Raw genomic sequence first — 14,979 nt, 5'->3', positions numbered from 1 at the left:
GAGATCTCCTCCCCTCCCACGCTTCAGCTAATCCTCCCCCTACTATCTGTGCTGGGAAAATGAGCCCAGAAGTCCCATGCAAAGCGAGGCGTCCTCAAGGGGTGTCTGCGTGGGTGTGCATTCTCTCTCACACACATGCACATGCATTCTCACGCCTCCAGGCACCATTAGGATGACCCCATATCGAGAACCCACAGGGAATTGGGGCAGCAGCTTGAGAGAAGGCAGAAGCTCTGGCCGAAGATATGGGAAAATGCTTTCCTTGTCGCTGAGGGTTTCCCAAAATAGCAGGAGTCAGCTGGTGCTGCACCTCCCTTCCCTCACTCCCAGAGCACCCTGCCACAGTGCCACTGACAAGCGCCCCGAGGCAGGGCGAGGCACAGGCTTTCTACATCCCCCTTCCCCATCCAGAGCCCAGGCCCTTGGTCCCCGTCTCTGCTCACTGGGCACATGTCTGCTCTCCCCTTTTAGGCTGTAAGTTCCTTGAAGGCAAGGACCGTTTATTTTTTCTGTCATGTGGGCCTCCCCTCCCCCACTTCCCCATCTATACAGGGCCCGGCACATGGTGGATGTTCAGTAAATGCTCAGAGAAGTATTGTATTAACGAATGAATGGCTGACCCTGGGACAGGCACTTAGGTAACTCGCTGAATCCTTTATGTATACTAATAAAGTGATATGAATGCGTATCATCAAGGACCTACTCTGTGCCAGCCTTAGTTCTGGGAGTTCAAAGCATTCTTTCCAAGGCACTGTTAGCCTTATTTCACAGGTGATGAAACCAAGATTTACAAGCAGCTATGGCAACCTCCCAAGCTCAGGGCTTTCCATGGTACGCTACAACCCTCAGGGAAATTGGATTGGCCATGCACGGCCGGTGGAAAAATTCTGGGATTATTTTAACATCAGAACAGGCAGACATATTAGAAATAGAAATTTCTGTTTGTCGTAGAGGTGTTTGGTTGTAAGCATGAGAAACCAAACTGTATGGGATAGGAATGGTATTTGGCTGATGATATAATTGAGACCTCAGAAACAAGGGCTTACACAAATTAAGAGTATATTATTCTCTAATAATAACAACAATAATAATAATAGTTAGCACTTATCTAGACGAAATAACTTATTTAATTTCTACAACAGCTCTATGATATTTTTGTTTTGGTTTGTTTTGAGTTGGGGTCTCACTCTCTGGCTCAGGCTGGAGTGCAATGGCTTGATCATGACAATCACAGCTCATAGGCAGCTGCAACCTCCTGGGCTCAGGTGATCCTTCCACCTCAGCATCCCGAGTCGCTGGGACTGCAGGCATGTGCCAACACACCCAGCTAATTCTGGTTTTCTTCAGAGGCAAGTTTTTGCCATGTTGCCCAGGCTGGTCTCGAACTGCTGGGCTCAAGCAATCCACCCACTTCAGCCTCCCAATGAGTTGAGATTACAGGCATAAGCCACCATGCCAAGGGTTATTATTCTCCTGATTTTGTAGACAAGGAAATGAGAGACACAGAAGTACGATGATCATACCTAGGAAGAAAGTCTAGAGGCAGGCAGACCAGAGCTAATTCTGTCATCACTAGCTTCCACCAGCCTTTCTGTTGCACCATCCTCAACATGTGGCCAAAGGTCACTTAATAGCTACAGATGGCTACGGCAGCACTGTTCACCCTATCTGTGGACCAGGAAAGAGGGAGCACAGTCCTCTTAGAGCACTTCATGCCAGCCCCGCTGACAACTTCCTCTTGTATCTCACTGGCCACCTCTGCCCGGAAGACTAGAAGAGGTTTTGAGCAGGGCCGGTGACCATCTCCTGCCCCTCGAGGAGCAGAGGTTCCTTTAGAAAGGAGGAAGGTGAGATCAGACACTGAGGAGGCAACACCTGTAAGCAGGTCCTGGTCTGACACAACTCCAACTGGCTTAAGAAAAACCAGGGGAACTTTCACTATAGAAATCTAGGAGAAGGGAGTTAGACCTCAGGAAAGCGCTGGAACTAGGAACTGGAAGGCTGTCAGCACCCCAGTGAGTTTTGACTCTCTGCCTCCTGTCAGGTCCCTGTCTTCAGATTGTCCTTGGCCCACATGGCAAAGTAGAAGAGGACCACCCCACAGGGCCTGTATTTACATGCTCCAAGTTCCTCCACAAACGTTGATTTGACCCTTGTAGCGGGGGGAGGGCACAGACCTAAATTGCTATAGGAGAGCAGCTGACTGGTCTGTTTTGATCACATAACCATCCTGGTACAAGCAGTTATGGCTGGGTGGGGATCATATGACACATGTAAGGCTGCTGGGACCTACCCCGCTGACCATGGATGGAGAGGAGGGGAGATGATTTTCAAAGATGGAGAGTTCTTGGGTGTTGGGCAGTCACCTCCTCCCTACGGTATCAAACTCTGCTAAATAAAAATTTTTCAAAAAAGTCAGACCCTGGAATGTTCCCAGTGATGTAGGTCCTGACCCCTCTTCTCCTTTATTCAGTATTTCACCCCCTGCTCTGCTGAAATTTGCAAAGCTGTGGCATGGCTCCTTGCTCTTTCCTCACCTGGAGGGAAGGTAACCGGATAGAGGAGATGTGGATGTGGAGTCCAGGTCCTGCTCTCACCCCTTTCCTCGCTCCCAATTATATTCTGTGCTTCCCTTCCCTTCTCCTGAAACAGCAGACAGACGCGCTGTGCTGGGGCCCAGGTGGACGCAGAGATATTAATCTAGCCATTATTGATTCACGAGAGACTTGGAGGACATATTTACATAAAAACCATAATGAGAATGGAACTTCTGCTGCAGAACTTAAGTACCTTCAGGCCTGAGGTTTTGGGGAGGGGAGGGGGCCCAGAATGTGCTCCTAATTCAGGCCCTTGGAACACAGGGGCTGACCACATAGAGGACCAGGCCTGGGGACTCTGCGGGTAACGGTCAGACCTGGGGTGGGGAGGCAGGAAGGCCCGGTAAAGGAGTAGGGGGCAGGGAGAGGGCTGGGAATAATGTGGGAAGGCGGTTGTCTTGCCACCTTAGACGCCTTTAGGGACTGATGGGAGAAAGGCCTCAGCTCAGGTCTAAAAAGCGGATTTTGTGTATGTGTTGAGTATCCCTAATTAGGTGTTCTATCAGTCAGGGACCCCAAAAACAGATGGCACACTCAGATTGGGAAATGTGAGGGCAGTTTAATAAAGAACTGTTTACAAAGGTGTAGGAAGGGGGTTTGGGAACCATATGGGATGGCTCTCTGTGCAGTACCCGGGGGCTGGTAACCAAGGAGGCGGTGCCACCCCTGGTTCTGGAGGGAGGACAGGAGGAGCGAATTCCAGAGCCAGGATGCAGAGGAGCTGCAGGCGGGGAGCTCCAGACCTTCTGCCAAGGGATGCAACCGCTACTGGGGCTCACTGCGGTCTCCTCCTCCCTACAGTGGCCTAACCCAAACAGAAGGAAGGGAGGCCCTTCCCAAGCACATCCACCCCCTCACAGGCACAGAGCAGGGAGACAGGAGTGAGTACAAGTTTGGAGGTGCAAATAGAAGGCATCCAGCGCTGAGGAAATGCACCAGACCCTGTGCCTCCTCCCCAGAGCGCCAGAACAGCTCACACTAACTGATTGCTCACTGTCTGCCAGGCACTGTTCTAGGCCCCCGAAAAGTAATAACTCCTTTAATCCTCACAACTGCGGAGGAAGTTGATCTTGTTATTATCATTCCCCATTTGGGGAAACAAAGGCAGGGAGCAGTTAGGCATTCTTCCCCAGAGTCACACATCTAGAAAGGAGAAGGGCTGGGATCTGCACTCAGGTTGTCTGGCTCCAGAGAGCGGCCTTGTCCTGTGGTTCTCTCCTCCTCCATCTCTGTGGCCCTGTTTGAGAGGCCAGGGGTCAGTGTCAGGGAGAGGGGGTGGTGGGCACCAAGGACGGGACAGCAGTGCCAAGCCCCAAGCTGCAGGGAGGACCCAGCCTAGCACTCAGGAAAACCCCCATGGGAGTGGCAGTGTGAGAAACCACTCCAGGGAGTGGGGCTGGGGAGGGCTGGGGAGAGCACAGGTGCTTGAGCCTGAGGAGGAGGGGATCCATTCCGCACGGAGTGCAGGCACTGGCCTCACTGGGGTATTTTCTCGAAGCCTGGCAGCCATTCAAAGGGGTATGTTATCCCATCTCACACACGTGTGAGGAATTTAGGAAGAAAATAATCCTACTGTAACTTTCCAGACCTGGAATAATGTAGTGGCAGAGGGAAGAGAAGCGAGAGGAAGGACTAGGGGCAAAGGTCTTAGGGCAGGAAGGAGCCCAGGGGCTTCCTGTCCCCTTAGGCCCATCCTCGGGGAGGCTTATCAGAATCACCTTCAGAATCCCTTACCTGCCAGCCCAGGACTCCTTTCTGAGCCCCCACCACTACCACCACCCCACCCCAAATCCCCAATCTAGTTCAACCTTTCACTTTGTAGATGGGAAAAGTGACACCAAGGACATCACTCTGTGATTAGGGACCTGCGAGGGAGGCGGGGCCAACAAGTCTTGGTTGGATGGGCTGGGGACAGAGAGCGTTGGAAGGTGATTCAGAAGGGACCAGTTGGGCCTCCAAGTAAATTTTGAGACTTCCCCACATCAGGGATGTTTGTGAATCCAAACTAGTCTTTTAAAAGTTTCTGAAGTCTAAAAACTTTTATTGAATAGCTAATATGTTTACCTAGTCAAAATAAAAATATTTAAAAGTATATATTGAGAAGTCTTGATTACCATTTTGCTACTTATAAGTCACTGTTTTTTTGTTTGTTTGTTTTTGAGTCATGCTCTCATTGTGTTGCTCAGACTGGAGTACAGTGGCACAATCATGGCTCACTGTAGCCTCAAACTTCTGGACTCACCTCGTCCAGCTAATTTTTTTTTTAGAGACTAGGTCTCACTATGTTGCCCAGTCTGGTTTTGAACTCCCGGGCTCAAGCAATCCTCTCGCCTTGACCCCCCAAAATGCTGGGATTACCGGCATGAGTCACCATATTCATCCTAGGTAACATTTAAAATTAGTTTTTGTTCATTTTTCTAGTGTATGTTAATGCGAATATGAGCAAGTATAAATATATAGTTTTGGCAGGCATAATGGCCCACACCTATAATCCTAGCACATTGGAAGGCTGAGGCAGGAGGATTGCTTGAGGCCAGGAGTTCGAGATGAGCCTGGGTCACATAGGGAGACCCTGTCTCTTCCAAAAAACTATCAGCTGAGTTCAGTGGTGTGGGCCTGTAGTCCTAGCTCCTCAGGAAACTGAGGCAGTAAGATTGCTTGAACCCAGGAAGTTGAACCATGATGATGCTGCTGCAATTCCAGCCTGAGCAACACAGTGAAGCATCAACTTTAACACACACACACATATGCCTTTTTCTCTCTTTTTTTACACAAAAGGTAGCATGCTATTAAATGCTTCTGCACAGCCGGGCTCGGTGGCTCAGCCTGTAATCCCGCGCCTTTGGGAGGCTGAGGTGAGTGGATCGCCTGAGCCCGCGGGTTCGAGACCCGCCTGGGCAACTTGGCGAGACCTCATCTCTACAATAAATAAAAAATTAGCTGGGCGTGGTAGCGCATGCCTGTAATTCCGGCTATTCGGAAGGCTGAGGCAGAAGGATCGCCAGAGCCCAGCGGGTTGAGGCTGCGGTGGCCGGGGGCGGCCACTGCACTCCAGTCTGGGCGACGGAGTGAAACTCCAACTCAAAAAAAAAAAAAAATGCTTCTGCACTTTGCTTTTTTCACTTAATATGCCTGGACATTTGTCTATATCAAAATCTAGAGAAAACACTTCCTTCTTTTCCATGGCTGCATAGTATTCCATTATGAAGACACACCATGGTTTATCTAAGCAGTCTCCTGTTTGTGAATACTTGGTTGTTTCCTTCCTTTCTATTATCTCAAAGAGCAGAGCAGCGCGTAATCTTGTCCGTAACCTACTGCGCACATGTAGACGCCTCTGTAGTCTATTTTTGCTTCTCAGCTATCTGTGGTGAGGAAGCAGGTTTGATTTTTCAATTTACAATCTGTCACAGATGGATACTTATGTAAAATTCAATAAAAATGAATGACTAGAGAAATGAATTGAAAAAAAACATGCAAAATACAAGCCCAAATATTTTGTTATTAGATTCAATGGACATAAAAATTACTCTGTCAAATTTCTATAAAGATTTTTAAACACAGACTCTGAAATCTGTGCATTTATCTTACCACGGAATTGTTTCAATATGTTAATCAACACTGGTCTGTGGACCGCACTTTGAGGAGCACAAATCTAAACTCCCAGAGTTAGGGTGCTATGTCAGAGGGCAAATGCGTCTGTCATTTTGCCAGGCATTGCTAGGATCCCCTCCACAGGGGTTGTGCTATCTTACACACCCACCAGCAATCTGTGGCAGTGGTCCTCTCTCCACAGTCATACCAAAAGACTGTGGCAGGCTGGGAATGGTGGCACAAGCCTGTAATCCTAGCATTTAGGAAGGCTGAGGCAAGAAGATTGCTTGAGCCCAGGAATTTGAGACCAGCCTAGGCAACACAGTGAGACTTCATCTCTGCAAAAAATAAAAAAAAATTAGCCAGGCATGGTGGCAGCGCATGTCTGTAGTCCCAGTTACTCAAAAAGCTGAGGCAGAAGGATTGCCTGAGCCTGGAAGGTCGAGGCTGCAGTGAACCATGATCATGCCACTGCATTCAAGCCTGGGCAACAGGAGACTCCAACTCAAAACAACAACAGCAACAACAACAACAGTGGCATCTAACTTGGATTTTTGCTAAACTGATGTGGGAGAAACGGTGTCCCAGTCTCAGTTTGCATTTGTGTTGCTCTTTTTATGAGTGAGAATAAATGTCATTCATATTTTAAGCCCCTGTTTGTATTTATATTGATTGCCCATTTATCTACTGGATTGTTGGTCTTTTTATCCTTGACTCCTAGAAGTTTTTATATATTAGTCCCTTGCCTGTGATATGAATTGCAAATATTTTTCTAGTCTGTCATTCCCCTTTTGGTTTTGCTTGATGTTGTTTTCTGGGGGAGGAGGGACATGCAGAAGTTTGTGGTTTTAATGTAGTCAAATGTATCCGTCTTTCCTTTGATGGCTTCTGAATTTTGAGCCAAGGTTTAAAGGTTTGTGCCCAGATTTTCTTCTAGTATGTTTATACTTTCATCCTTCACATTTAAATCTTTTATCCATTTGGAATTTTTCCTAGTATATAAGGTATGAATCATGAATCCAGATTTATCTTTTTACAAATGGCCACCTATGGCCCCAGCTCCATTTATTAAAATACCTAAGATACCACCTTTATCATTAAAACTAATTTTAAATTACTGGGGATCATAACAGAAAAGGCTCTATAATTTGTCAGTTTTGTCCAGAACCCCATTACAAGAGAAATGAGCTTTCAAGGTGTGATCTATAACTTTGTATTACTAGACCAGAACAAACGCTGAGTAACATAAATACAATATAAATTTATTTCTAAAGCCCCATGGTACCCCTGACCACCACAAGGAAATTGAGAGAAGTGGGCCCCTGACAGAGGGAGCTTGTGGTGAGACGGAGGGAGCATTTGGTGAGAGAGGGAGTACGAGGTGAGATGGATGGAGCACTTAGTAAGCTGGAGGAAGCACAAGGTGAGATGGATGGAGCACTTGGTGAGACGGAGGGAGCACCTAGAGAGATGGAGGGAGCATCTGGAGGGATGGAGGGAGCACTTAGTGAGAGAGGGAGCACGCGGTGAGATGGAGGGAGCATGTGGTGAGACAAAGTGTTTGCGTTACAGATCTTCTCCCCAGCCTGCCTCCGGGAGCTAGGACCGCAGAGGGGCCCACCATGGGGGTCACGGGACCCCTGGCTGTCTCGCTGTTGCTGCCCAGCCTCACACTACTGGTGTCCCACCTCTCCAGCTCCCAGGATGTCTCCAGTGAGCCCAGCAGTGAGCAGCAGCTGTGTGCCCTGAGGGAACACCCCATCGTGGCCTTTGAAGGTGAGAGCCCCTTCCCACTCCAAAGCCTATGTCCTGAAGGACTTAGGTCAGATTCTCTGGGGCTGTTGGAAGTCCTTGTTCACTTCCTATAGGGTCCTGAGACTCTTCTTCTGGGGATAGATGTTTTAAGAAGGATGGGCAGCAGTGGGCTGAAGGGGTCTAATTTTTGTCTCCAGATGATGTATTCAGGCCCTTGTGCATGCCAACCTGGGGGAAGGGGTCGTTTCTTGGGAAATCCATTGCTAGAGAACAACGTTGTGGACTTCCTGGGGGGCGGTGGCCGCGAGGGGTTTAGTGGTCTCAACCCCAGCTCTTCTGGAAGCATCACTCCATTTCTTGGCTTCTCTGGGAGGATAAATGAAGATGACACACACATCAGGAAGGGCCTGGAGATCTCTGGAGAGCTTCCTTTTTTTTTTTTTTTTTTTTTTTTTTTTGAGACAGGGTCTCACTCTGTCACCCAGATTGGAGTGCAGTATGTAATCCCACCTCACTGCAGCCTTGGCCAGGAGAGCTTCCTTCTGCTCTAACATGCAGGGTTGCCTATCTTTAGGGTCCTGGGAAACCCCATAACATGACCCTGATGATACATAACTCCTTCTGTGTGTCAAGGGAGGGCGTGAGAGTGTCCTATTAAAGTGTTTCCCAAACTGGGATTTGTGAATCCCTGGACCTATTCCAAAAGATGTGTAAGTTCTTGTAAGAGTTTCTAAATTTGGTATATACATTTGATGACCATCTATAAAGCAAAACAAAACATAAATGCCAGAGTGTCTCAGCGAGGGGCCCTGATTGTGTTATGATCACATTAATACAAGATTCATCACCTATGTGGCAGCTCACGCTGGGATCTGCAGATGGGGTCTCAGGGGTCCCCAGGTTCTTAAGTCTGATCTGGCCTGTTGCCTCCTCATTGCACCTGTCAAGAAGGCAGGGCAAGGAGACTGTCTCCTCCTTTTACAAACAGAAAGACTGAGATGTAGAGGGTTGGAAAGGCTTGTTGGAGCTCAGACTCAATGACTCCGGACTCCATGTGCAGTGCTCTGCCTGTGGCAACACAAGCAGGTGCCCTACCCTCTGGGGCCCTAGACATGAGAATGTGCACCCCATCCTGTGGGATTCCACATGGCCAGTGGGGTGGGGCAAGATGGAACTGGAGTGGAAAAATCTATCAGTGAGTCCAAGGCTGGCCTGGGATTTCAGGGGCAGAGGAGGAGTGTTATGGATGAGAGTTGGGGACCGCTAGGAGAGGCTGGGGGGCATCTGGAAGGGTGGGATCCCCAGCTGGGAGCTGGTGCCTCTCAGGAGGAAGGCTCCCAGCTGTCTCCTGCCGCTGTCTTGTTTGAGCTGAGATCCACAGCGCTGAAGGCTTAAGTGGATTAAAGTAAATTAACAATGTCCTAAGCCTACAAAACGCGCGTACACCCTCAGACTTCTGATGGCTCCTAGAGTGCTGGTGGCTGTCACTGAAAGGCAGGACCAAGTGGGGGATGGAAGGAATGGCTTCTTAAAGCTGCACCCTTCATGTCAGGGTCCCTGTGGCAGCTCCTAATGACACATTTCCTCTCCAGGTTTTGCAGGGGGCACGCTGGGGCCTGGTTGAATCCCTGTCCCCCTCCCTGCCAGGCTGATCTGTATTGAAGCAGATCGGGTGGAGAAGGGGTTGGAGGGGTGGAAGATGTCTTCCTTGCGTGTCTGGATTCCTAGAGATCATTTTTGGTCTTCAGGTATGAATTGAATGAGTCTGTCTTCCCATCCCAATCTCTTACAGAATGAAGGACTACCCCCCCATCCCTTCCCTATTCTGACAGCTTTGAGTTTTCCCATCTATTCACCACATTTTAGTGAATCGAGCCCTGCTCAGTGGCAGGCACAGAGGGTACTCTGTGGGGCCACAGAGGCAAATAAGAGTTTCCTCTGATGATCTTGAATTGTTTGTTAAAGGTCACTGCCATGGGCCCTCCAGCCCAGCTGGTCCTGGATCACGACCAGGACTGGTCCTCTCAGCCCTGAGCCCCCACATCCCCGAGCACCACTGAACACACAGGAGGAACTCAGTTCACACTGGGTGAGGGACTGTGCTTGGGTGTGCTGTGTTCTGGAGAAGGTGCCCGAACCCAGCACAGCCCCAGCCTCCAGCATCTGAGACCCCCTCGAATGCTACATTCATTTTTGATTCATCTGTGGGCTTCCTGGCTCGTGCCTGTGGGTTTCCGTCTCCCCTGACACTTGCCCAAGCTGTGAATAACCTCTCAATACCCTAGAGGAGCTGCCAATTGCAGAATCGGACTGCTGTTTTTCTGTCTTGTAAGGTTAAATCTTCTCCTGAGGGTTTCTTTAAAGGGGGCCCACCTGTGTGTTTCTCTGGCCTGCGTATTGTCCGGTTCGCCACAGTCTTCCCTTTCTAGGCAGCCGGGAGAAGCCAACCCCGAGTTAACACTGGCAGTGGTTAATCCACAAGGTGGGTAATTGAATTGACTATAATTAAAAGCACAGGCGCGTCATGGAGAATGTCATTTTTTCTCTTAAAGTCACCGTCCAGAGCCTTCGCTGCACACGGAGCTCAGAACGTGCTCAGTGTTTTAAAGACAGCCTTCCCTCTGGTCCTCTTTGCCTGTTTAATAAGAGGAGGCTGGCTCCCTTCCCAAGGCGCCCCCAGGATGGCGGCACTGTGCCCAGCCACGTCTCTCCCCCCTCGCTCCTTCCTCCTTGCCCATGTGGGTCCCTTTGGGGCTAGAGGAGGGAGACAGAAACTGGAAGGGGCCACCACTCCCCACCCCTTATCCCCCTCATTGTCATCCAAGCTTCTACCCTGTTTCCTCTTCTCCCTGAGAAAGGGCCTGCATGGAGACGGAGAACTTGCAGCAGACCAGTCATGCCACCGCTCCCCTCATTCAGCTGCCCGCATCTGGAATGCCCCTCTCAGATGGGAAGGAAGGAATTAAAGTGTAGCCCGTTTGCTCCTGTTAGGGCCCGACAGCGACAGGCAAGGCATTCCCTACACACTTGCAGAAGACACACGAGCACATTCAGAGTGACAGTAACATACAATGTGAATGGAACAGAAAAGGTAGAATGTGGAACAAAATAAGAACAGGGTGGAGAGGCTGCAATCCAGGAAGCCTTCCTGAAGGAGGAGGACCCTTGGTTTAGTTTTGAAGGCAGTGTAGTATTTGGCCAGGATTTCTGAGAGTAGCCCTGATCAGCTAAATACCCATCCCACCGGACCCGATTCACTCCAAAGATACCCATATCACCCAAATGCCGTCATGGTGACGAGACAGTTCTTGCCATAGTCACCTGCTAGGGGAAGAGGCAGGCCCAAGGGGTTTGCTTCATTTTGCTGCAGAATTTCTTTCTTCTTTTTTTAAATCATGCATATCACAGTTTTCTGAAAAACATCCAACTCGCAAAACCTCCAGTTCTCCAGGGAGCGATTAAGTGTTTGCCTGTCGTGCAGAAATGAAGGGCTGTTTTTACTCTGTAGTGGAGGGATAATGAGCAATGATTTCTTTCTCTTGGATTACACACACACACACACACACACACACACACACAGTCTCTCTCCCTTCCCCCGCTCTGGGCCTTCTGTGAGCCTATCACTAAGGCGCTGTGGGGAGAGAGCACCGTGCCCCCGCGCATTCCCCTTCATCTTCACACCCATTGGCATGGACGCTCCTCTGCCCCTGGGCGCTCTTCTCACTGGTGCCCATTCCTGCCATCCATGAGGCGTGAACTGAAAGAGAGTCAGCAGGGGCTGCAAACCAAGATGGGACTGGACGTGGGTTTCCAGCAGGAGGGAGAGTCAGCTGGCACTGTCCAGGTATACCCTCCAGACCACTCTTTTTTTTTTTGTGAGTTGGAGTCTCACTCTGTCGCCCAGACTGGAGTGCAGTGGCCGCTTCCAGCCACCGCAGCCTCGACCTGCTGGGCTCCGGGGATCCTTCCGCCTCAGCCTTCCAAGTAGCTGGAGCTACAGGCACGCACTACCACACCCGGCTAATTTTTTGATTTATTGTAGAGATTGAGGTCTCACCAAGTTGCCCAAGTGGGTGTCGAACCCACAGGCTCAGGCAATCCACTCACCTCAGCCTCCCAAGGCGCAGGATTACAGGCTGAGCCACCGAGCCCAGCTCTACTCTCCTTCTGTACAGAGGCTGTGAAGTCTCCTCTCTGCCCTCCCCATCCCTTTGAAAGGCCTTGACTGGGAGCAACCTTCCTTGGAGATTGGGGTGGACACTGACCACCCTCTCTCCGTACCTCCCACCTCTGTGGAATCTTGTTGGAAAATTGGGTTTTCCTCATACAAGAAGGGAGTTGAGTATTATTCATACATTCTTTCAAACACTGCTAGGGGTTGGGCTGGGCCTGGGGGTCTGAGAAACAAGAGTTTTCCTGGTCTCCAGAGCAAACCACCAGGCTAGACTTGCAGGGTGAGTGGGCTAGGATGGCAGCAAAGTAGAAGACTACTAGAGCCCTTAACCTGAGAGAGGCAGGGAAGGCTTCTTGGAGGAAGCGGGGATGGAGGTGAACAGGAGCTGTTCCATCAAGGCATAACAGAAGTGCAAAGGTTTGCAGGCTCTCATGGGCTGGATTTGGGGAGGTGTGAAGTATTCATTTAGTGTGGCTGCGGTGGAGAGGTTGAGGGAACATTAAAAAAGGGAGCACCATTCTTTTGGTTGGTCGCTAAATAATGACTGTGCTATACGTCTGGATCAGGAGGCCAGCAGGCCAGGACCCCAAGGCCTTCGCAGGACCTGGGCGTTTCCTGGGGGCGTCTGGGAGCTTGGAAGGGTTCTGAGCTGAAAAGTGACATGACTGCATCTGCATCTGAGAATGATTGCTCTGTGGAGATGGACTGGAGGGGCTGGTGTGGAAGCCAGTCTGGTGAGGAGGCTGTTGGCACCAGTCCAGGCAAGGGATGGTGGGGGCTTGGATGGGGCTGGGCTACTGAAAGAAAGAGTGGACGGATTTCAGAGACATCTCGGAAGTAGGAGAGACAGGATTTGCCAGTGTATGTTGACATGGCTGGTGAGGGTTTGGGGGAGTCACGGGTGACTGCAGGTTTCTCTTTGTGCATCTTGGGGGAGGGCAGAGCCTTCCTCTGAGTGAGGAAACATGGCAGGAACAGTGACAACACACCACCTTGCCCTGGGGCCACCCAGAGGTGGGCAGGTGGAGCCCTCATCTCCTAGGTGCCCCTGCCCCACTTCTCTCAGATTTTCACCCCTTCTGCCCTCTGGTCTGGGAGCCCCTGGCGCAATAGTCACCGAAGGGCTTGCCTCTCCCTCCGCCAGATCTGAAGCCGTGGGTCTCCAACTTCACCTACCCTGGAGCCCGAGATTTCTCCCAGCTCGCCCTGGATCCCTCCAGGAACCAGCTCATCGTGGGAGCCAGGTAACGGGGTGACTCCTCAGGGCCAGAGGTGGGGGTGCTCAGTATAGGGTGGGGGAAAGAGTATTCAGGATGAGCCCACCATGGGCAGACCCACATCCGGGGCCTCCGTCCCCTCTGCCAGGCCCTCTCTGTGTGTGATTATCCGTCTCTCACAGAAGGAAGCGTGCGGGGTGGGGAGGAGGTGACCCTGGACATCCCAATCCCAGCCAGCTGCCTGCCTCCGTGGTTGGCAGTCAGTGAGGTCAGGGATTCCTGCTGGCCACCTCCTGCCCTGTCCCTGCCATGCCACCAGGACATGTCTCACTGGGAGCTCTATGCAGAGAAGGCACCCAGGAGCCCTCTGCTGGCTGGCTGTTTATAGAGGCCCTTGCTTCCCTGCGTCCTGACTCCTGCGGCCTCCTAGCCCAGATCCAGGGAAGATAATATACTCTCCAGGGAGGACTTGTGGAGACTTTCTGGGTGGACTAGGAGATAATTCCTCACAAAACCACAGACCCTCTGCTCTGGCAGGGAAGGGAGCTTAGACACGGCCTCCTCCCCCAGGTCTCCAAGGGTGGTCCCTGGACCAGCAGCATCTGGGAACGTGTTGGAAATGCACAATCTTGGGTCCACTCCAGGCCTCTTGAATCAGAAACTCGAGTTGACACCCACCAACCTTTAGCAGGCCTCCAGGCACATACACATTTGAGAATTCTTGGTAAAATCCAACTGCCCTCATTTAAAAAAAATTGTTTTTTAAAGTCAGAGTCTCACTGTCGCCCAGATTGGAGTGCAGTGGCATGCTCATGGCCACCACAGCCTCGACCTGCTGGGCTCAGGTGATCCTTCCACCTCAACCTTCCGAGTAACTGGAACTACAGGTGCATGCCACCATGCTCGGCTAATTTTTTTGAGTTATTGTAAAGATGAGGTCTCACCAAGTTGCCCAGGCTGGTCTCGAACCCCTGGGTTGAGGCAATCCTTTCGCCTCCACCTCCCAAAATGCTGGAATTATAGGCATGAGCCATCACACCCAGCCAAATGTCCTCATTTTAAACATGAAGCAGCGAGGCTGAGAGGGGAAGGTGACATTCCCAAGATCACAAAGTAAGATGACAACAGTGTTTGACTAGAACCCAGGTCTCCTAACCCCAGGGTTAGAGCTTTTCTGCTAGTCCGTCCGTGTAATCACCTCTAACTGTGTAGCATTCTTCAGCTCTGCACCCCAGAGGTTTGACTCAGCAAGTCTGGGGTTGGAGAGAGAGTGACCACTGGGTTGGGGATTCCCAGGCTACACTGTGGCTGGCCATCTTGGCCCTTGGACTTTCTGTAGGGTCTCTGCCCCTTCATTTGCTTTATGAAAAGGAGTCAGGTCAAGAACAGAGCTCTGGACGAGGATCAGACGAGCTGGGCTCTTGTCCTGCGTGATCCTGACCTTTGAGCCTTAGTTTCCCCACTTGTAAAGTCTGGGTTATAGGCTCTGTGCTGCCAACCTCACAGGACTGCTGTGAAGCTGGGGCTGAAAGCATTTTCTCTTCTTTTTAAAAATTGTGAACTTAACCAATTATTTTTGCATCTGTAGTGTGTTACAGCATGACATTCAAAAGGTATACAAGAGAATAGGGTGGAAAGTAGG

The 14,979-nt window shown here is 50.5% G+C and overlaps 1 protein-coding gene across 1 annotated transcript in view; it reads left to right on the top strand.

Moving 5' to 3' along the window:
* The window catches only part of SEMA5B (semaphorin 5B), a 52,850-nt gene that overhangs the window by 5,414 nt on the left and 32,457 nt on the right, over nucleotides 1-14,979 (top strand). The window contains exons 2-3 of the mRNA XM_021709863.1: nucleotides 7,764-7,967; nucleotides 13,265-13,364. Coding sequence (XP_021565538.1) covers nucleotides 7,764-7,967; nucleotides 13,265-13,364 — 304 coding nt within the window. The remainder of the gene's footprint in view (nucleotides 1-7,763; nucleotides 7,968-13,264; nucleotides 13,365-14,979) is intronic.

Source organism: Carlito syrichta, unplaced genomic scaffold, assembly GCF_000164805.1.
Source record: "Carlito syrichta isolate Samal-C Ts95f unplaced genomic scaffold, Tarsius_syrichta-2.0.1 Scaffold287526, whole genome shotgun sequence".
In the NCBI taxonomy this organism is placed as follows: Eukaryota; Metazoa; Chordata; class Mammalia; order Primates; family Tarsiidae; genus Carlito; species Carlito syrichta.
The sequence above is the reverse complement of the archived record's forward strand: the minus strand, read 5'-3'. Positions and strand labels throughout refer to the sequence as shown.